We start from the raw sequence: 22,720 nt of genomic DNA on the forward strand, positions 1-22,720 counted from the left end.
TAGGTTCAAAAGACAAAGAGACTGCTGAGCCTACATCTGCTGAATCTGCCCTGTCCAGAGCTACTTTCTTCTAGCTTCAAAAGCAAATGTACTTCCCTGAGTTTCAGTCCTAAGTGGTTTGCTCTGAACTTCAGCTGCAAATGTGCTTAATTCTAGCCCTTAGAGGGTGTAGCACAGAAACCATAGATACTGCCTATAATCAGCTTCAAGGTGTCCTGAAAAATTAATATTACTGAAGCCACCAACTGATCAGAGGTGCCAAAAATGCTCTCCACATTAGAAGAAACTGTTTTAGTTTGAAATATGTAGTCAACTGCAAATAGATTCTTGAGGAGGGATAGGATTTAAGTTCACTTCTCCTCACTGCTGGAACCCCACCCCCAACCTTGAACCCATGGAGACCCTGTATATACATACACAGCATATTTTTAAAATATTTGCAGAAAAGTATTTACTTCTCACTTGTGTGCTCTAACAATAGTTCAATTTAATTGTGCTTTGCTGAGAGTATATGGTTAAGAAATAACAGTCAGCAGATGCTATAATGTTATCTCACATTGATTCTTATTTAGATATGTGGGCATAAAGTTAGTTTCACTAGATATGTAATTACAAAATCACTACAATGTGGCCTCTACAGGTGAGTGTTGCTAAATGTTTGTTGCACATCAAAGACATTACTTAAACCCTTTGACTTAATATTTAGTAGTCAGAATGTAGGATAACACTCATTGCACAGGAGTTCAAGAAGGAAGTACTATGGGATACAAAACTCTGTGCTTTGGCTTGTTCTGTCTTCTCTTTGCTTATCATATTTATATACCAATGCCTGAAAACATTGAAGAGCGCTGGAAAGTTCAGATTCTGGATGCTGGTATGAAAACATTGTCATTTATGGTAATGCATTTTAATATAATATCTTACTAATTCTTTTGTGAATTTAACACAATGTTTTAAAATCATTTCTTCCTGAGAATCAGGGAGGCCTTGTTATAATTATTTATAAAAATAGTTTGTAATTCCCAGTACTTCAGTAGTAATGTCAAGTAGACTTTGAGTTTCTTTTATGGTATTCTGAATAATCAAAAAATCTCACTGCTTTAGTTAATGTTTAATATGTTTAATTGAATGTACAAAAAGAGAGGACACATATTTTCTAAGATGCTATTTATACACCAAATGACTTATATATCGGCCTCAGAACAGAAGAGTTAGTGTTGTCTAAAAAAACAGTTGAGTGATTTTTAAGAAGTTTAAATGTATTAAATGCTTTTCTGAAAATCTAAGATCTTACACACTCCTAAATTAATGTTGTATAATGTCTATTATATTATGGCATTTCCATGTATGTTTAATCACTTAGTATTTTTCTCCTTTATATAATTCAATTTCCTCTTCTCAAGAATTATGCACTTCCTTGTATTTTTGTGACCTCCAAAGAGGTTTTCACCTGTCATTCTAAACTATGCTAGTAACTAACTCGTTTATGATGATGATGATAATGATGATAATGAAGAAGATCATTGCATTTTAACACAGTGGTATATTTGCATTAACAAAAAATGTACTTAGTAATAAGAAAATGTCAGTTGTGGAAGCTCATTTTCCATTTGCTTAGATCTTTGAAACACATTTGTTTAAGGGAAACAGCTGGCTTTCCTGTCTACTTTCACATTAATTATTCTTTTGTAATATTTTATCTATAATATCACCCCAGAAACCTTTATAAGTAGAGGAGAATTTGTTTGAAACAGAAAGTGTGTTAGATAACACATATTTCCTAACACATCAGAGACCCACATAGTTCAAAAGCCACATCTTGACCACTGAAATTGTTGCTGTCTATCTTTAGGTTCGTGTTACTAGGGTTTAGATTTATTATGGCAGTGCCTAAATTTAGGCTTACCACAGACAATATACCATGTTTAATTTTACCAAAATATATTTCTTTCTGGAAGACTTATGGATATAGTGACAATGGGAAAACATATGGAGAAAACAGAAGCAGATACTGCATGATAAGAGAAAGTCATAGCAAGGTTTAGTAGGTGAGCATAATGTTTCTTATTATGTTACAGAAGAGGTAGACAAGTCCCCATGATGAACTGCTGTCCTATTTTTGTTTCTACATCTGTAATACTGACAAAAGCAACTTATTCCAGAAAAAAATTTGCCAGGACCCTTGAAGCCACTAATCACATCACATATACAATCAAGAACAAAGAGAAATGTGTGCATAATTAGTGTTCAGCTTTCTCTAGTCTTTGACGCCCAGGACCCAAAACAAGAAAATGCTAAGCCCAGTTTAATGCCACATCTTCACACATAAATAAATATAATCAAGATGATAACACACACACACACACACACACACACACACACACACACACACACACCTTATTGTTCCTTATTGATGATCTCTCTTTTTGTGGGTGAGGATATTCACTGTATTTATATTTCAAATGTTATCCCCTTCTCACTGCACCCATCCCCTCTCCCTGTCCATTTGTTTCCATGAAGTCTCACCCTCTCCCAATCACCCTCCCCACCTCAGTGTTTGGTATTTCACTACACTGGGAAAATGTGCCTTCACTGGACCAAAGGCCTCTCCTCCCATTGATGCCAGACCCTGCCATTCTCTGCTACATACTCAACTGGAGCCAATCCCCCTTTCAGCTCCTTCAGTCCTTTCTCTAGCTTCACATTCTGGCCATGGCAAAGATTTCCCAATATGTTGGCTCCTATTTTTTCTTCTTGACAGTGTACTTAGCCTTACAGAAATTACAATTTTATGAGGTCTCATTTGCTGATTATTGATCTTAGAGCATAAGCCATTGGTGTTCTGTTCAGGAAAATTTCCCCTGTGCCTGTGTGTTCTAAGACTAGCCCCAGAAAGCTCTGAATACCCAAGAAACAACTCACAGACCTTATGAAGTTCAGAAAGAAGAAAGGCCATATGGGGATGCCTCAGTTCTTCTTAGAAGGGAAAACAAAACACAGGAGGAAATACAAGGTTAAATAGAGGAACAGAAATTGAAGAAAAGATCAAACAGAGACTGCCTCATCCTGGGATCTACCCCATATGCAGTCACCAAATCCAAGCACTATTACTGATGTCAAGAAGTGCTTACTGGCAGGAACCAGAGAGAGATGCCTCCTCAGGGGCTCCACCAGAGTCATACAGATACAGCTGAGCATGCTTACAGCTAAACATAGTACTGAACATGGGGACCCCAATGAAAGAGCAAGAGAAAGGACTAAATCAGCTGAAAGAGATTGCAACCTCATGGGAAGAACAACATTATCAACCAACCAAACCGTCTACAACTCTCATGGAGTACAACACCATCCATTGAGCACACATGGAGAGATCCATGGCTCTAGTTTCATATGTAGCAGAAGATACCACTGTATAGCATCAATGAGAGAAGAGGCCTTTGGGCCAGAGAGGGCAAGTTTTTCCACTGTAGTGGAATGCCAATGCACTGAGGTGGAGAGGGCAGTTGGGAGAGGGTGTACCTCCCTGGAGACAGGTGGAGGGGGATGCAAGTAGAGGGGGAGAAGGGGAAAACATTTGAATTGTAAATACAGAGAGTATCTACTAAAAAAGAGCAAATAATGTAAGACCACGAGCATAGAAGACCTTTCTGTCTTCTGATATCTTCTTCAACTTGTTTTGTCAGGGACTAGAAGTTCTTGTAATATACATCTTTTGCTGGGGGCCAGTCCAGGCTCTTCTTTCTTGTTCTCAGATCTTCTTGAGACTGTGGTAGGGGAAGAATGTCAGCAGGAGTAAAACTTGGACTTAGAAAATATTTAGGGTTGTTGTATAATGAGAAAATAGTTATCCACCTAAGTCTACATCACCTTGCTGCTGTTGCTAATCTCCCTGTGCTCCTTTGAGGCTAGACACTGCAGTGTCTCGCATTCCAGTACCCCATCATAAAATAGCAGTGTATTAAGTAAAAGGTTAATTGCTAGAACATTTTTCCTTTTGTCCAGATGCCTCTTGCTTGTCAGGTTAGAGAGATGTTTGGAGCGGTAAACTTATATTGTACTAGAAAGAGAATTATACTCACAGAAGAAAAATTTTGACACAAGCAATAACTTAAGTTACATAAATTCTTATCATATTCATGCATACACATTCTTAAATCTTCATTCAAACCAGTTGGGTTCAGCTTTCATTTTATGCCATAATTATATACTTACGAACACACATTTATACTTATATATATATGGAGCAAAAGACCAAGAACCAGTGCAGAAAGAACTCACTCATTCTGGTTGTAAAAAGAGCTCGAATTTTTATTGCATAGAGAAAGAAAAGGCTTATATGTTCTTATTGCTAAAGTCATAAAGAAGATAGATTTGTACTCTTTTTTAAGATGAAGCCTGCCTTCCTATTAAGAAAAGACAAGTTCTGCCCCATGGTAAGTGGAAGGCTGCCATGCCTTCTGCTCTCTGCAGCTTCACTTTTCTTCCCTTCTCAATCTGCATACTGCTCTCTCAATATTTAAAGTTGCCTTATAGTTTCTAAGTTATTCCACTCTGCATTCTTCTAATTTTCCTCAGTCCTCCTGCTCTGATGCAACAATGTTATTACTTCTAATGATTTTACTTCGAATTTCTTCCTGTGATCAATTCTCTCTAAAAAAATTCTCCTCAGTTTAGATTTTTCTCCTCTTTTTATTCTCAGCACTTACATATATTTCAGAATATATGATCACATGGTAAAATGTTCACTACAGGTTTGCACAGAAATTCAAGCCATAAATCAAATAAGAAGTTTACAACAAAGAATGTTTACATGCATATCCATTAAGAGTAATTGTCTAGCTAATCATCCATTACCTGCCATCAGCTCTGCAGGTTCATAGAGAGTTAAAAACCATAACATTTTTGGCCAAGCTATTAGTAAAGTTTTATACAGATAGTCTCAGTCAATATTTCATCTTATGTCCTAATTCCTATAGTAAATCATTAGTTTCATTTTTATGACCTTTGGCAATGTTTTTGCAACCTTTTGGAACATGCTCTGAAAAATAGATGCCTGCTTATTATCTCAGAAGCAAGTACTTCGAGACATAAGATACTGGCAAAGTTCTCATTGCAGTTTTAACTATCAGAAAATATTTAATAGCAGTGTCATTATAAAAGCATAAAAATTCACCCGGAGGCGACTTCCGGACACAGAGCAGAGCCTGGCCTATCTGCCAGGCGGAACGGCGGCTCATAGAAGCTGAGCAAATGCGATTGGGAACAGAAAACCAGAACTTCTGTTTCCACCCGGAGATGACTTCCGGACACAGAGCTGAGCCTGGCCTACCTGCCAGGCGGAACGGCGGCTCATAGAGGCTGAGCAACTGCCATTGGAAACAGAAAATTAGAACTTCTGTTTCCACTCAGAGGCGACTTCCGGATGCAGAGCAAAGCCTGGCCTACCTGCCAGGCGGAACGGCGGCTCATAGAGGCTGCACAACTGTGCCTGATCCAGCAAACAGAAACAGAACGTTGGAACTTCTGCTCAGACCCGACGACTCTGAGGCATAAAACAGGGCTTGACCCATCTGACACCTTAACCAGTGGAGAACCAGGGACACAGACCAGATACAAGGGAAAGGTAAGAACATATCACTGACAACAAAATGGCAAGAGGAAAGAGAAAGAGTATATCCCAAAGGAACCAAGACAATCTAGCAACACGAGAGCCCAGCTCTCCCATAACAGCAAACATCGGAACTCCAAACACTCCAGAAAAAGAAGACACAGACCTGAAATCATGCCTCAAGACACTGATAGAGTTAATTAAACAAGAAAGGGAGGAAAAGCAAAAAGATTCAGAAGCTTTTAAAGAAGAAACAAGAAAAACACTCAAAGAACTAGAGGAAAACAGAACCAAAGAAATAAAGGAATGGAAGAGGGAAATTAAAACAGAGATTGACACAATAAAGAAAACACTAAAAGAGATAACCCAAGAGTCAGAACACCAAAAAAGAAATCAGGAGTCACAGAAGCAAGCATTTCCAATAGATTACAAGAGATTGAAGAGAGAATCTCGGGGGCAGAAGACAACATTGCAAACATAGACAAAACAGCCAGAGAAGATGCAAAAAAAAAAAGATCCTAACCCAAAATGTCCAGGAAATCCAAGACAATGAGAAGACCGAACCTAAAGATAATAGGAATAGAAGAGGGAGAAGAGTATCAACTAAGGGGCACAGTAAATATCTTCAACAAAATCATAGAAGAAAACTTCCCTACCCTCAAGAATGAGATGACCACGAGCATAAAAGAAGCCTTCAGAACTCCAAATAGGTTGGACCAGAAAAGAAATACCTCACGACACATAATAGTAAAAACATCAAGCGCCCAAAGTAAACAAATAATACTAAAAGCAGTAAGGGAAAAGGTCAGGTAACATATAAAGGCAGACCAATCAGACTCACACCTGATTTCTCAACAGAGACTATGAAAGCTAGAAGAGTCTGGACAGACATCATGCACTCCTTAAGAGAGCACAAGTGCCAGCCCAAGCTGCTATACCCAGCACAACTATCAATCACCATCGATGGAGAGATGAAGATATTTCAAAAAAAATCAAAATTCACACAATATCTGACCACAAACCCAGCACTACAACGAATTATAGGTGGAAAACCCAATACAATGAGGGAAAATACAGCCTAGTAAGAACAAGAAAACTCCTAAACAAGAAAACTAAAAGAAGAAAAAAAAAAAAAAAAAAAAAAAAACAGACACAACTCAACCCAAAAAAGCAATAAAAGCAGAAACAGTAACAACTATTTCTTGATATCTATTAACATAAGTGGTCTCAACTCCCCAATAAAGAGACATAGACTATCAGACTGGATACATAAACAAAATCCAGCCTTTTGCTGCATACAGGAAACTCATCTCAGAGACAAAGACAGATACTACCTCAGAGTAAAAGGGTGGGAAAAAACTTCCAAGCAAACAGCTCCAAGAAGCAAGCTGGAGTGGCTATTCTAATATCGAATAAAGTAAATTTCCAACCAAAAGTTATCAAAAAAGATAAGGAAGGACACTTTTTACTCATTACCGGGGAAATCTGTCAGGAGGAACTCTCAATCCTTAACATATATGCTCCAAATAAAAAATCACCCACATTCATAAAAGAAACCCTACTAAAGCTTAAAAAATACATTTCACCCCACACAATAATAGTGGGAGACTTTAATACCCCACTCTCTCCAATGGACAGATCTGGGAAACATAAACTGAACAAGGACACTGCAAATCTAGCAGAGACTTTGAACCAACTAGAATTAATAGATATATACAGAACATACTATCCCAAAGTAAAAGAGTACACCTTCTTCTCACCACCCCATGGACCTTCTCAAAAATTGACCACATAAATGGACACAGAAGGAGCCTCCATCGATATAAGAAGATTGAAATACTCCCATGCATCCTCCCAGATCAGCATGGTCTACGGCTGGTCTTTAACAACAACAAAGACAACAAAAAGCCCACATACACATGGAAACTAAACAATGCTCTGTTAAAGGATAGCAGGGTCAAAGAAGAAATAAAGAAAGAAATTAAGGATTTTCTAGAATTCAATGAAAACGAAAACACAACATACCCAAACCTATGGGATGCAATGAAAGCAGTATTGAGAGGAAAACTCATAGCCCTAAGCGCTTCCACAAAGAAACTGGAGAGAGCTCACATCAGCAACCTGACAGCACAGCTAAAAGCCCTAGAACAAAAGAAAGCAGATATACCCAAAAAGAGTAGATGGCAAGAAATAATCAAAATTAGGGCAGAAATAGACCAAATAGAAACAAAAAGAACCATTGAAAAAATCAACAAAACCAAGAGTTGGTTCTTTGAGAAAATCAACAAGATTGATAAACCCCTAGCCAGACTAACTAGAGGGCAAAGAGAGAGTATCCAAATTAACAAAATCAGAAAGGAAAGTGGCGACATAACAACTGAAACTGAGCAAATTCAAGAAATCATCAGATCCTAGTACAAAAACTTATACTCCACAAAATTGGAAAATCTCGAGGAAATGGATGAATTCTTAGACAGATACAAGGTCCCAAAGTTAAACCAGAACCAAGTAAACCATCTAAATAACCCTATAATACCTAAAGAAATAGAAGAAGTCATCAAAAGACTCCCAACAAAAAAAAGCCCAGGTCCAGACAGGTTCAGTGCAGAATTTTATCAGACTTTTATTGAGGATATAACACCAATAATCGCCAAACTATTGCAAAAGATAGAATCAGATGGAATATTACCCAACTCATTTTTTGAGGCTACAATAACCCTTCTACCTAAACGACACAAAGACCCTACAAGGAAAGAGAACTTCAGACCAATCTCACTTATGAACATTGATGCAAAAATACTCAACAAAATCCTTCAAAACCAAATCCAAGAACACATCAAAACGATCATTCATCATGATCAAGTAGGCTTCATCCCTGGGATGCAGGGATGCTTTAACATAAGGAAATCCATCAAAGTAATCCACCATATAAACAAACTCAAAGACCAAAATAACATGGTCATCTCACTAGACGCTGAGAAAGCATTCGACAAAATCCAACACCACGTCATGTTAAAAGTCCTAGAAAGAACAGGAATCCAAGGCCCATACTTAAACATAATAAAAGCAATATACAGCAAGCCAACAGCCAACATCAAACTTAATGGCGAGAAACTTGAAGCAATCCCACTAAAATCAGGGACTCGACAAGGCTGCCCACTATCCTACTACCTATTCAACATAATACTGGAAGTCCTGGCTGGAGCAATTAGACAGCAAAAGGAGATCAAGGGGATACAAATCGGAAAGGAAGAGATAAAAACATCACTCTTTGCCTATGACATGATAGTGTACTTGAGTGACCCCAAAAATTCCACCAGAGAACACCTAAGCTGATAAACAAGTTCAGCAAAGTGGCTGGATACAAAATTAACTCAAACAAATCAATAGCCTTTCTGTACTCAAAGGACAAACATGTGGAGAAAGAAATTAGGGAAAAGGGACCCTTCACAATCCTTACAAAAACTATGAAACACCTTGGTGTGACTCTAACTAAGCAAGTGAAGGACCTGTATGACAAGAACTTCAAACCTCTAAAGAAAGAAATTGAGGAGGATCTCAGAAAATGGAAAGATCTCCCATGCTCATGGATTGGAAAAATCAACATCTTAAAAATGGCCATCCTACCAAAAGCAATCTACAGAGTCAATGCAATCCCCATCAAAATTCCAACCCAGTTCTTCATGGAATTGGAAAGATCAATGTGCAATTTCATATGGAATAACAAAAGACCTAGAATAGCTAAATCCATCCTCAACAACAAAAAAAACATCTGTGGAATCACTATCCCTGACCTCAAGCTATATTACAAGGCAATTGTGCTGAAAACTGCATGGTACTGGTACAGAAATAGGCATGTGGATCAATGGAATAGAATAGAAGATCCAGAAATGAACCCTCATGTTTATGGTCACCTGATTTTCGACAAAGGAGCAGTAAAAATTCAATGGAAAAAGGACAGCTTATTCAACAAATGGTGCTGGTCCAACTGGCACTCAGCATGCAAAAGAATGAAAATAGACCCGTTCTTATCTCCTTGTACAAAGCTCAAGTGTAAGTGGATCAAAGATCTCCACATTAAACCAGATACACTGAAACTATTAGATGAGAAAGTAGGGAAAACCTTAGAACACATAGGAACAGGAGAAAATTTCCTGAACAAAACTCTAATGGCTCACGCTCTAAGGTCAAAGATTAATAAATGGGTCTTAATGAGATTACAAAGTTTCTGTAAAGCTAAAGACATCGTCAAGAAAACAAAACGGCAACCAACAGAATGGGAAAAGATCTTTACCAACACTACATCAGATAGAGGCCTAATATCCAAGGTGTACAAGGAACTCAAAAAGCTAGACACCAGAGAATCAGATAACCCTATTAAAAAATGGGGTACAGAGCTAAACAAAACGTTTTCAGTTGAGGAACACCAAATGGCCGAGAAACATTTGAGGAAGTGCTCGACATCCTTAGCCATCAGGGAAATGCAAATCAAAACAACCCTGAGATTCAACCTCTCACCAGTCAGATTGGCCAAGATCCAAAACTCAGATGACAACAGATGCTGGCGAGGCTGTGGAGAAAGAGGAACACTTCTCCACTGTTGGTGGGGTTGCAAGCTAATACAACCACTCTGGAAATCTGTCTGGCGATACCACAGAAAATTGGATATAGTACTACCTGAAGACCCAGCTATTCTACTTCTGGGCATATACCCCAGAGACACTTTAATACACAACAAAGATATATGCACCACAATGTTCATAGCGGCTCTATTTATAATAGCCAGAAACTGGAAGGAACCCAGATGTCCTTCAGAAGATGAATGGATACAAAAATTGTGGTACATATACACAATGGAATACTACTCAGCCACCATAAGAAACAATGACTTAACCAAATTCTTAAGAAAATGGCTGCATCTAGAGAATATCATCCTGAGTGAGATAACCCAGTCACAAAAGAACAGACATAATATGCAGTCACTGATAGTGGGATGCTAACCCCAGAGGATTGCACTCCCCCAGAAACAACTCACAGACTGTATGAAGTCCAAGAAATAAAGAAAACAAAAAAAAAAGCGTAATAATTACTATAATTTAGAATTCTTATAGGTTCTTCATTAAGGATTATGAAATCATCTATTTGTTTATATAGCATCAGTATAAGTCAGGACATCTTTTTTGTTCTTCAGAGATCTGCTCAAAGGGGTGGGATAATGCCTAGTGATTGTAAATAAATAATAGACAGAAAAGCATATAAATAATAGGAATATTTTCTAAAATAGATATCTTCTGAGCCTTGCTTACTGGAGCAAATCTATTATAAATTTTAATCCAAAATGGAGCTATCTGAGAAAAATTACCTGATAGGTTTTAGCTTCTACTTGTTGGCTCCTGACAATCTTTCACTTGCTGGTTAAAGTCACATCAAGATATTTTATATTATTTGTGGCTTTTGTGAAGGGCATTATTTCCCTCATTTTTTTTTTCTCAGCTCAGTAATCATTTGTATAAAGGAAGGCTACTAATTTGTTTGGGCAAATTGTATATCCAGCCATTGTACTGAGGTTGTTTATTAACTGTAGGTGTTTTCTGGTAAAATTGTTGAGGTTGCTTATGTATACTATTGTATCATCCACAGAGTGATTCCTTTACTTCTTCCTTTCCAATTTGTATCTCCTTGATCTCTTTTTGTTGTCTAATTGGTGTAGCTAGAATTTTGAATGAAATATTGAAGAGATAGGGAAAGATTGGCAGTTTTGTCCCTGATAATAATGTGATTGCTTTAAGCATCTCTTCATTCAATTTGATATTGACTGTTGGAACATTCTGTTTAGTTCCTTCACCTGCTTAATTGAGTTTTCCTATATTTCTTTTAAAAAGTTATTTGTATCCTCGTGAAGGGCTTCTATCTGTTTTCCTGTGTCTTCTTTTGTTTCTTTAAGGGAATTATATAATCTTCATGAGATAGGATTTTAAATTAGAATCTTGCTTTTCCAGTGTGTTGGGGTATCCAGGACTTGCTGTGGTAGGAGAAGTGGGTTCTGATGATGACAAATAGCATTGGTTTCTGTTGCTTATGTTCCTGTGCTTGCCTCTCACCATCTTGATTTCTCTGGTGTTAAGTGTTCTTGCTATCTCTGACTGGAGTTTGTTTCTGCTGTGAGACTGTAGAGTAAAACAACAACCTAGAGAGTTGCAGAAGACATTGGCAATTGTGCACTCAGAGAAGGAATATTAGACCTAACATATAAAGGACTAAAAATATTAACTAATTAAGTACAAATCTTCCAATAAATAAATGCACAAGATGAGGAGGTGGTTCTCAAAAAAAGAGATAATAATGATTAATAAATATCTGAGAATGGTATAACATCCTTGACTATTAATAAAATGAAAATTAGGACTAATTGAGATTTTTTTATCTCCTATAAATAGAACACCGAACATCAAGAAAACAAATAACACTATATGCTGTTGAGGATGAGGAGAAAACACACTGACACTGCCATAATTTTGTTATGATTATACCATAATTATATGGTATCTATATAATTATAAATATAAGTACAATTATTTATATACTTATATACTTACATATTTATATAAATGTATATTAGTATAATATAAATGTAAATATAGATATAGATATAATTTAATTATGCTTACCACAGAAAAAAATTGAACATTTGTGCATACTGATGCACTACTCATGGTGATTAGGTGATAGTACATAAATAGATACTATGAAGCAATAGATATGTAAAGACAATGTATATATGTACAATACAATTTAATTTAGATATGATGGAATAAGAAATTAGGAAATTTATCTCAGGAAATCCTTCGTTCTCCTATTGCCTCCCCTCCACCTCCATCTGACTCCTGAACCATACAGGTAAGTTTCTCTCTCCCCACCAACCTTCTTGACTCTTCATTTTCCACTAGGAATTTCTCCTTAGCATGGAAAGGTCTTACTGAGTTACTAACTCCTACTTAGTGGAAAGTTGACTGGCATAATCTTGTTCAGGTAATCACAGTTGCTTTGAGGCCACAAGTACAGCATCCTATAATATCCTGAAGACTGCATTTGAACAGTCCTTCACAACCTTTGGCCTTTACAATGTGCCTCCAGTGTGTGGAAGTTCTCTTAATTCAGGACAGGAATGTACAAGCATATGGGACATTCATATTACTTGTTTGTTTTTACATTGTATCTGTATGTACATTTGTTGTTACTAAAAAATAATCTTGAAACGTTTGTTCTGATAGGCCAAAATGTTTGAAAACATGGGTCTTATGAAATATGAAGAGTTTTTGTCCATTTTTGTGAGAGTGCTACTGACAGAACCAGTTTCAGATGAAAACATTACAGTGATTGACACAAACTTCAGTGATATCCCTGTTCGTCTGTATTTACCCAAAAGGAAGTCTGAAAGACAGCGACCAGCTGTGATTTTCCTTCATGGTGGTGCCTTTACCTTAGGGAGCTGCAGTAAGTTTATTGTTTAATGTAAGAATTAAATAAATTGCATTTAGCTACTTTGAATTGAGAGCTTTTGCTTCTCATGACCTTACCACAGGTTTTACTATAATGAGTTTATTCTCCCCTTGAGCACTTAATAGTAGTCATTATGTTTGTGTTTATATAATGAAGAACATTTTATGCTTTAGAATGAATTGGTTTCTATTTATAAGTAAGAGAAATTTTGACATTGCTTTCTGCTCAGGTATTAATCATAAATTTTATCTACCTTCCTTGTGAGGATGTACAAGTTAGATTTAGTTAATATTACATTTTATAAGGAATTCCCAATACAAGAATCTAATATTGCTTATTTTAATGAGGATGGAAGTTATTTGTTTAGAAACTAAACAAATTTTGTTTTAAAAATTTAAATATAATGAATGTGTTTATGTAAGTGTTTATGTTCATGGCAACATAAAAAAACTTGTTTAAAAATTTATACCAAGAAGTATGTATAGCTTTATCTCAAGTCTCATAGGACAATATACATGCAAAAGTAGACTAGGAATAACCTATCAGAACTCAATACCATACAAAGAACTACAGACAACTAAGGAGTGCCAAACTGATCTGTCCCAGTGAAGAGCACACCAACTGATTATCCAATATTAAATGGTCAGTACTGAATACAAGTAACATTATGCAGACTAAAAAGTTTATATTTAGAGCATATATACATACAATGTATACATGTAAACAAACAATGAAAAACAAACTACAAATTTGAAAGAGATAAAAGAGAGGTATTTGGGAGGCTTCAGGAGAAAAGTAAAAGAGAAATGACATAATTGTATTATACTATCATAGGAAGCATACTATTAAGGAGTTAGAGAGTCAAGATATACACCTTTTCCTCTCTCAAGAAATACAAAATGAAACCAAAGTACATTGAAAACAATGTGTCTATTGTTCATCAAACATTTTTACTATATCCATAGTTCCTGCTAATGGGTTATCACAAGTGTACTATTACCTGATATAGTTTCTATCAGTGATGCTTAATCAAAAGCCTCCTCAGGAAACTGACTCCAGAGAGAAGAAAGTCATGATGCATGAAGACCAATCTGCATCAGTGGCATCTCTTGATTGCAGCACTACCTTAAAACTTGAGAAATTGTTCTGTTTATCTAGCCAAAAATTGTTCTGTTTTCCTGTTTATTTAGCCAAAGAAGGCTAGCAAAATGCAACAAGGGTCTTCCATTGTGACCAAGCAGATTTTGCCTGACAGAATTGACTACCAAAAAAAAGTGTTACATGGTTAATTCATCTTAGAGTTGAGTTGTCATCAGTTCATTATGGTTCAAACATCTATAGAGGTTCTTAGATCTACATTTGTTTCCACTGCTAGATAAACCGCCAAACACAGTTTTGTTTTTATCTTTTTCATTTCAGAGCTGCTTTCTTACGATTACCTGAACCGATGGACAGCAAACAAGCTTGGTGCTGTTGTTGTGGGGGTAGAGTAAGAAAACAATTTTTATGCTATGTTCAAGCCTTCCCAAAATAGGCTTGGTTTAGAAAGCAAGTCAACTAAACCTTCAAAAAATGGCTAGATACTTGTTCTGATATTTAGATTTAAATTATTTTTTCTTACCTAGAAAATATAGCCATGGCTGACTTGGGATGTGTTTTATTTGAGCTACTAATAAGAACAATGTAGGTTAGAATTATTCATGGATTTAGTAACATATAAATATTTTAGGTGTTCCCCAAATAATAGTTTTTATATATCATGACTTTGGCCAGACTTTTATACCACATACCAAAGACAGGCAGGTGCCTCTTCCTTTAATATGTACTGGGTATACTCTATATTTACAAAACTTTTATCATGAGGGTGAATCTTTCCTGCCAACTCTATAATGTAGAAATTTCAGCATTAAAGACATATCTGAATACACTGAAAGACATTTCTTGGCTGCAAATTTAATAGAACCAAATAAACATACTGGAAGGATCAGTGGTGTCACCATAATTATTCCTCAAAGAAATGAGAATAATCACTTTAAGAAATAAATGTAAATATTTTTTTTAAGAAATAAATGACTTAGGGCAGTCTGACTAAGGATGATCTGCCTTTAATCTTGCAATTTCAACCAAATCTACCACTATATCATTTTATGCAAGTTTTTAAAATGGTGTATTATGTTTAATTTATGTTAATAAATCTGTATTTCTTTAGGTACTTGTACTTACTGTGGTATATATATTCATAATTTAAATTTTATTTAGGCACTATTTGAAATATATTTGAAATATAAAAATAAGAATCATTTGAATAAACTAGTTTATATTGATATATAAATAAGTGAAGAATTTGAATGGTTTAAAATTATAAAGGAAAATAATAAGAGAATCCAACTGGGGTGTGCTCCTATATCAGAATATACACACAGAGAGAATAAAAGATAAAATCATATTTTGTCTTAACAATTAACTTGCAGTATTTTGTAAGACCCATTAATATGCTTACATAATATTGGAATATGATTAAATATATATAATACTTTAATATTATTATTAAATAATTATTAAATGATTAAGTAATCATATTCAAATATTGATTCAAATTCTCAGTATTGTTTATGAAGCTCTTTATTTTTAGAGAATTCTGATTTAGATAAATTTCTACTTGAAGAGGCTCATGTTTAATCAGATACCATTACCTTTGATCTTACATTTTCCTGGGAACTTTTATACAAATTATGACTTGCTTTTAAAACACAAATTTCACTGAAGGCCTAGGGAAGCCTACAGACATTATGAGGGTGAAGATTCATCCTCTTACACTAATTCTACCCTTTAAACCAGAATCTATTTTTTGTTTTAAAATTGAAGCAATTAGTAACTCCAGGTTTAATTGATGAAACTAAAGCCTCAGAATAAGGACAAAATTCTATTAATATATTTTATTGTGAAGTTGAAGATCACTGCATGTATAAATTTAATCATGGTGCTTTCTTGGTATTTGTTTTTCCTTTAAAGCTACAGACTTGCTCCTCAGTATCTATTCCCAGCTGCCCTTGAAGATTCCATTCTTGTAATCGAGTACTTTCTCCAGGACTCGATTCTTGTAAAGTATGGAGTAGATCCCACTCGCATTTGTATTTCTGGAGACAGTTGTGGAGGTACATTGGCAGCAGCAGCAATTCAGTTGGTATGTTGTGTTGCTACAGATGTTTGATTCTCCTGTGCCAGGGGCTTTCTCCTTGCCTGCTTCTGTTCTGTATATCTCACTTTGTGGTACTATAGCAGGTACCACAAGAAACCTTACTATTTTTCAATCTGACTCTCCATTTCTTTTTTTTTTTTTTTGACAACCTTATTTTACAAAACAAAGATAAATGTACAGATTTTAAGCATTGTTTGCATAAAATTATACAATACATTTTTGTCAGTACTTTTTTCAGATTTTAAAATAATTTTTACATAAAACTGTATGAATATATATTTTAGTCAGTACTTGATTTTTTAAGGGTTTGATAGTATGCATTGAAAACTTAATAGTTACAATGAGCATAAAGTACATGTAAAACAAAATGTAACATGGAAATAGTCAAAGTTTTCTTGTTGTATAGAGATTTTTTTTGTTTTGTTTTCTTTATTTCTTGGACTTCATACAGTCTGTGAGTTGTTTCTGGGGCAGTGCGAGCCTCTGGGGTTAGCATCCCACTATCAGTGACTGCATATTATGTCTATTCTTTTGTGACTGGGTTATCTCACTCAGAATGATATTCTCTAGATGCAGCCATTTTCTTAAGAATTTGGTCAAGTCATTGTTTCTGGTGGCTGAGTAGTATTCCATTGTGTAAATGTACCACAATTTTTGTATCCATTCATCTTCTGAAGGACATCTGGGTTCTTTCCAGCTTCTGGCTATTATAAATAGAACTGCTATGAACATTGTGGTGCATATATCTTTGTTGTGTAGTAAGGTGTCTCTGGGGTATATGCCCAGAAGTGGAATAGCTGGATCTTCAGGTAGTATTATGTCCAATTTTCTGATTTCCAGAGTGGTTATATTAGTTTGCAACCTCACCAACAGTGGAGAAGGGTTCCTCTTTCTCCGCAACCTCGCCAGCATCTGTTGTCGTCTGAGTTTTGGATCTTGGCCAATCTGACTGGTGTGAGGTGGAATCTCAGGGTTGTTTTGATTTGCATTTCCCTGATGGCTAAGGATGTCGAGCACTTCCTCAGATATTTCTCAGCCATTCGATATTCCTCAACTGAGAACGTTTTGTTTAGCTCTGTACCCCAATTTTTAATAGGGTTATTTGATTCTCTGGTGTCTAGCTTTTTGAGTTCTTTGTATACCTTAGATATTAGGCCTCTATCTGATGTGGAGTTGGTAAAGATCTTTTCCCATTCTGTTGGCTGCCGTTTTGTTTTCTTGACAATGTCCTTAGCCTTACAGAAACTTTGCAATCTCATTAAGTCCCATTTGTTAATCTTTGACCTTAGAGCTTGAGCCATTGGTGTTTTGTTCAGAAAATTTTCTCCTGTGCCTATGTGTTCTAAGATTTTCCCTACTTTCTCATCTCATAGTTTCAGTGTATCTGGTTTAATGTGGAGATCATTGATCCACTTACACTTGAGCTTTGTACAAGGAGATAAGAACGGGTCTATTTTCATTCTTTTGCATGTTGAGTGCCAGTTGGACCAGCACCACTTTTTGAATAGGCTGTCCTTTTTTCATTGAATATTTACGGCTCCTTTGTCAAAAATCAGGTGACCATATATGTGAGGGTTCATTTCTGGATCTTCTATTCTATTCCATTGATCCACATGCCTATTTCTGTACCAGTACCATGCAGTTTTCAGCACAATTGCCTTGTAATATAGCTTGTGACTCTCCATTTTTTTTGAAATAGATAATGGCATTCTATGAGGTGGCCTACAAGACAAATCTAGAAACAATTCAACCATTTTAAGACATTGTTTGATAGTCAGATCATGTCTTTGCCAGATTGAAGCTTTTCTGGTTGAGGATTCATGACTTACCTACTCAACTGCAGTGTTTTCCCTCCATGGTTCTACTGGCCATGAAATTACACAACGAGTGTCTGAATTTGTAGAGTTTAATACCACACATATATTCCACTGTGATAGCTACAGCTTTCCCACAAAGGGCTGTTGGAAAAGGCAAAAAGCAGAGATTTATTTAGATTCACTCTGTACCTTTGATTTCAGATACTTTTGGATAGGTGAGACTTGTTATCCAGTAGAGTGACCAAGAGTGAGACTTCTGTAGATGTTGCCAGGACTGTTCCACAGTTCTAAACTTATTCAAGCAACATAAAGTTTTCCATAATTACTATTTTACAAAAGGCCCTGAGCTGGATGTGCTGGTTATCAGAGATTCTCTGGGAGAATTTTTATGTGATATGATGGAAGTGTTTCAGCACATTTGGAGCCATTATTTTGAGATTTTAATAATGAAGAATAGTTTGGTCACAAGTATGAGGTACAGACAGATATTCCTGTAAAAGTTTAGTAGCTTTAATAATGGGTATTGAAAGAGAAACCAAGTGTTTTGGACTGTACAGAAATAGTAAAAATTAAATATTGCCATTTCCCTTAGTTCTTTTTCTTAAGGCTTAAATTTAAAACTATTAAAGTATGGCATATCTTTTGTCTTCTATTTCTTTAAAGGTTGGGGAAATCTGAACTCCTCCAAAGAAAGCCTATGTTTCCCATTTCCCTAAAGTGTGTTTGTTTTCACCTGATTTCTGTTTTCTTTTTCATATAAATATTTTGCATGTGCCGGTGAGTGTGTGCATGTGTGCTGGTTCATGCTTCTATGTTTGAATATGTGTAGAAATCAATATATTCCTCATTTAGTTATGATCTGTTATCAAGTAAGATCATGCACTGTCCTTGGAGTTCTATAAACTGTGGGACTTGGCACCCAGTAGACTTCACTGACTTTGGATCCACCTGAAGCATCTACCAACTCACTTGGAATAACACATGCTTTCTTTTGCCTAAGTTTTAGTACCACGTACCATGCCACTTATTTTCTGATCTTCTGATACACTGCATACACTTTTAAGACCAAGAACCCTCTACCACTTAAGAAGGTACTTATTAGTCATAAAGAGTCATGGAGTACTTGAAATTGTTTGGCTAATGTGACTGAGGATATTAATATTTAATGTTATTTCATTTTAATTTATTTAAAATAAACAAGTATATTTGGCTTTGGGCTGTAGGCACATATGAATAGAAGACTGCTGATTTGCTATTCCTTTCCAAGGACCCTCATATGTAGATTACATACATTTGCCTAAAATACGCATGGCTGCAGGAAATTCTTGTCATTTGAATGTACAAAGGAATACATGGAAAATGTTCTTATATTATCTCACTATAAGTTTAGTTTTTATTTTATAAACAACAAAAAGATTCTCTTAGGAATTCTTTAATATGAAAAACTTCATATCTATTGTGTAGGTGTATATTTTGGAATTGGTCAGTTACTTTTTCTTATGTGCTGTTGAGATTTAAACTAATTCTTCTATTTTATAATACTCAACTTTTTTTTTTGATGAAGTCATGGTCTTGAGAACTCTGAGGATTCTGAGCTTCCCTGTAGAACCCTACAAAGATAGACATTAGTGGCACTGCTTCATAAGCACACGTGCTGACTGAGGAATGAGCATTAGTGACCCACTACAGACTTTCTCCTGAAGTGTGTATAACTAGAAAATGGAAGGAAAAAGAATTTTTTTATAGCTGAAAACTCAGGACACTTTCTATTTCTGGTAAAGATGGGAGATGTATATACAGAGTATTCGTCATCTTTTTCCACAGTTTTCTATCTTTCTATATCATTCTGTGTTTTCCTCAAGTTAGAATTTATGTTTGGATTGTTTTCCCTGCTGCGAGCCCACCCAGGCCCCAAAAGCCATTAAGGAAATTCAATGGGGAACAACACCACCTTATAATTGCCAGTGACTGATAATTCCTGGCTTTTGTAATCTTATTTGTGCTTTAATGAGCATTTGTCTCTTACTCTGTAATTCTCTTGCTATTTGTGCCAAAACCACTGGTTTCTTAGAATCAAAATTTTTATAGAGGCAAATATGTGTGCATGTACACACACACACACACACACACACACACACACACACACACACACAGACTCATACACATTCACACACTCTAGTCAGACCTGACCATCTATCTCAATCTACTTCACAAATTTTTATGCAAGCTTACATACATATGCATATGCGTACCTACATATATATAGATAAACAGATACATGTATACAGTTGGTAGATTAAGCTGAGCCCCAAATGCCACATGCATACATTTAGATGAATGGATGGAGTGGAACCCCCTAGGCACATTTTTACTTCTTTTTATGATCTTTTAATAAACAAATTTCTTTAAAAATTACATCATAGATATAATTACAGAAGGATGTTGATATTAAGCTTAAAGAAGTGTTTTACTCTATATTCTCATTATAAGTTCAAAGCAACAGTTCCACATATCCTTGCTTTATCATAGTGTGCACCTGTGTCTTTATCCTTCCACCTGACATAGAATGAAAGTCTTTTTTTGATGACAAATTTGTCCCAAGTCTATCTTTCTTTTTAGTGTAATGGTAAAAGTTTATTATACTCCTCATTATGCACCCTTTACTTAATAATTTATGAGGAGTTGCCATATTCTGTTAGTGATTCTAACTTTATTATATCTTTCTGGCAAAACAACTAAAACCACCCCTTAAAATTTCCTTTCGAAAATTGTTTTAATCAAATCAAGAATTTTATAAAATCATAATTCATCTAAACAGCATTAATTCCTGAAAGTTTGTTTTTATGTTGTTCTGCAGAAAATTTGCTCAATAGAATTGGCTAATGCCCAGAAATCCTCAGACTTTGTACTCATTACAAGAAAATCATATCACCTGCAAAGAGTAATTCTGAGATGAAGTCTTTTGGACCTTGCCTCCTAGAGCTCACCCACCAGAAGCAATGCAAAATATGGCGGGCCACCTCCAGGAAATCCACTTGCTAGTCTTAGCCTCTTCTAGATGGCTCCTCACATTTCCTCAACATGTTAAGGTCCCATTTGTATAAAGTTTATATATATCAAAGTTAAAGCTTTTTTTGTTTATAGACACATACATACACACACACCCACAAGCACACACACTACAGTAGTGTGTGTGTGTGCGTGTGTGTGTTTTTGTATACATGTGTTTCAGCAATTTTTTAGTATGGTGAAACATAACTGTTACATGAGTACTTGAGAGGCCGAGACAAAACAGTATTTCCAAAACAACCTGGTATATATGAGTACAATTCCCCTTCTACTCCCTCTTTCTCATACACACACCATCACCACCATCATCACACTAAAACAAAACATCCAAAAACTCAATTTTTAAGACTTAGTCTGAGATACAATTATGCTATTATAGACTCTGGGACGCTCTTGATCATGTTTTGACTATTATTATACTGTGAATAACTGTATATATGGGAGAGCATCCACTATTTTCATATTGATGGGTATAAAATGACACATCCTCACATCTATAAATTAATGAATAAATATTGTTAGAGTAATCACTAGTGTTTAAATGGATTATTGATGCAAATATGCATCCATTTTTGTGAAAAAAATAATTTAGTATTCTTTTTATATTTACAGCTCCAGAAAAATCAAAAACACAAAGATAAAATTAAGGCACAAGCCTTGCTATATCCTGGACTACAGTTTATTGACACCTGGATGCCATCTCATCGAGATTATGAACATGGTCCTTTTCTTTCAAGGGAGATAGGACTTAAGTTGATATGTCTATATGTGACTGAAGACACAACACTGTTCCAGGCATTTCAGAGAAATGAACACATGTCCAAAGGATCAAGACATCTGTTCAAGTTTGTTAACTGGAGTGACTTCCTTCCTGAGAAGTATAAAAAGAACCATGTTTATACTGATCCCACTCTTGGAAAGCTAAATGTTTTCTACCCAGCACTTGTGGACAGCAGGCTGTCTCCTTTGCTGGTTAGTGACTCCCAGTTACAGAATTTGCCATTAACATACGTGCTTACTTGTGAACATGACATTGTAAGAGATGATGGTCTTATTTATATTACACGGCTTAGAAATGTTGGGGTTCAAGTTACTCACGACCACATAGAAGAAGGGATACATGGAGTCTTATCACTCATTGCAACACCATACAGTTTACATTTAGGATTAAGAATAAGAGATAAATATATTAGTTGGTTAGAAAAAAACTTATAAATTAAACATACATGTAAGTAATCTAAAGTTTAGTAAGCATGATTATAATTTGAGTTGTATTTAAACTTACATTTAATTCAGTATAAAGATCATTCATTACATATATTTGAGAAATATATTTAATTTTCCTAAAGTTAGTTACTGATAAAGTAGAGACATTTGCTTATTATTCCATTACTGTCATGTACTAATGTGATGGAGAGTCCCTAAGAGTTCAAAAGCAGTAGTTCAGCATTGAAATGTGGTTATATGCAAAAAAAAAAGCATGGCAGTTCCCAGGCTGAAATAAAAACCAAGTGATAATGGCTACAG

General features: G+C 35.6%; 1 protein-coding gene across 1 annotated transcript; it reads left to right on the plus strand.

Annotated features, from left to right (window-relative positions):
- Positions 1–759: 759 nt before the first annotated feature.
- LOC308430246 (arylacetamide deacetylase-like 2) lies at positions 760–22,408 on the plus strand (the record flags this gene model as incomplete). The annotated part of the gene is made up of 5 exons (XM_080929400.1): positions 760–897; positions 12,880–13,102; positions 14,528–14,597; positions 16,121–16,292; positions 21,806–22,408. The coding sequence occupies 5 exons, from the start codon at positions 760–762 to the stop codon at positions 22,406–22,408; spliced, it is 1,206 nt and encodes a 401-aa protein (XP_080785526.1).
- Between the last annotated feature and the right edge of the window lie 312 nt (positions 22,409–22,720).

Source organism: Micromys minutus (assembly GCF_963924665.1).
Source record: "Micromys minutus genome assembly, chromosome: 15".
Taxonomy (NCBI): Eukaryota; Metazoa; Chordata; class Mammalia; order Rodentia; family Muridae; genus Micromys; species Micromys minutus.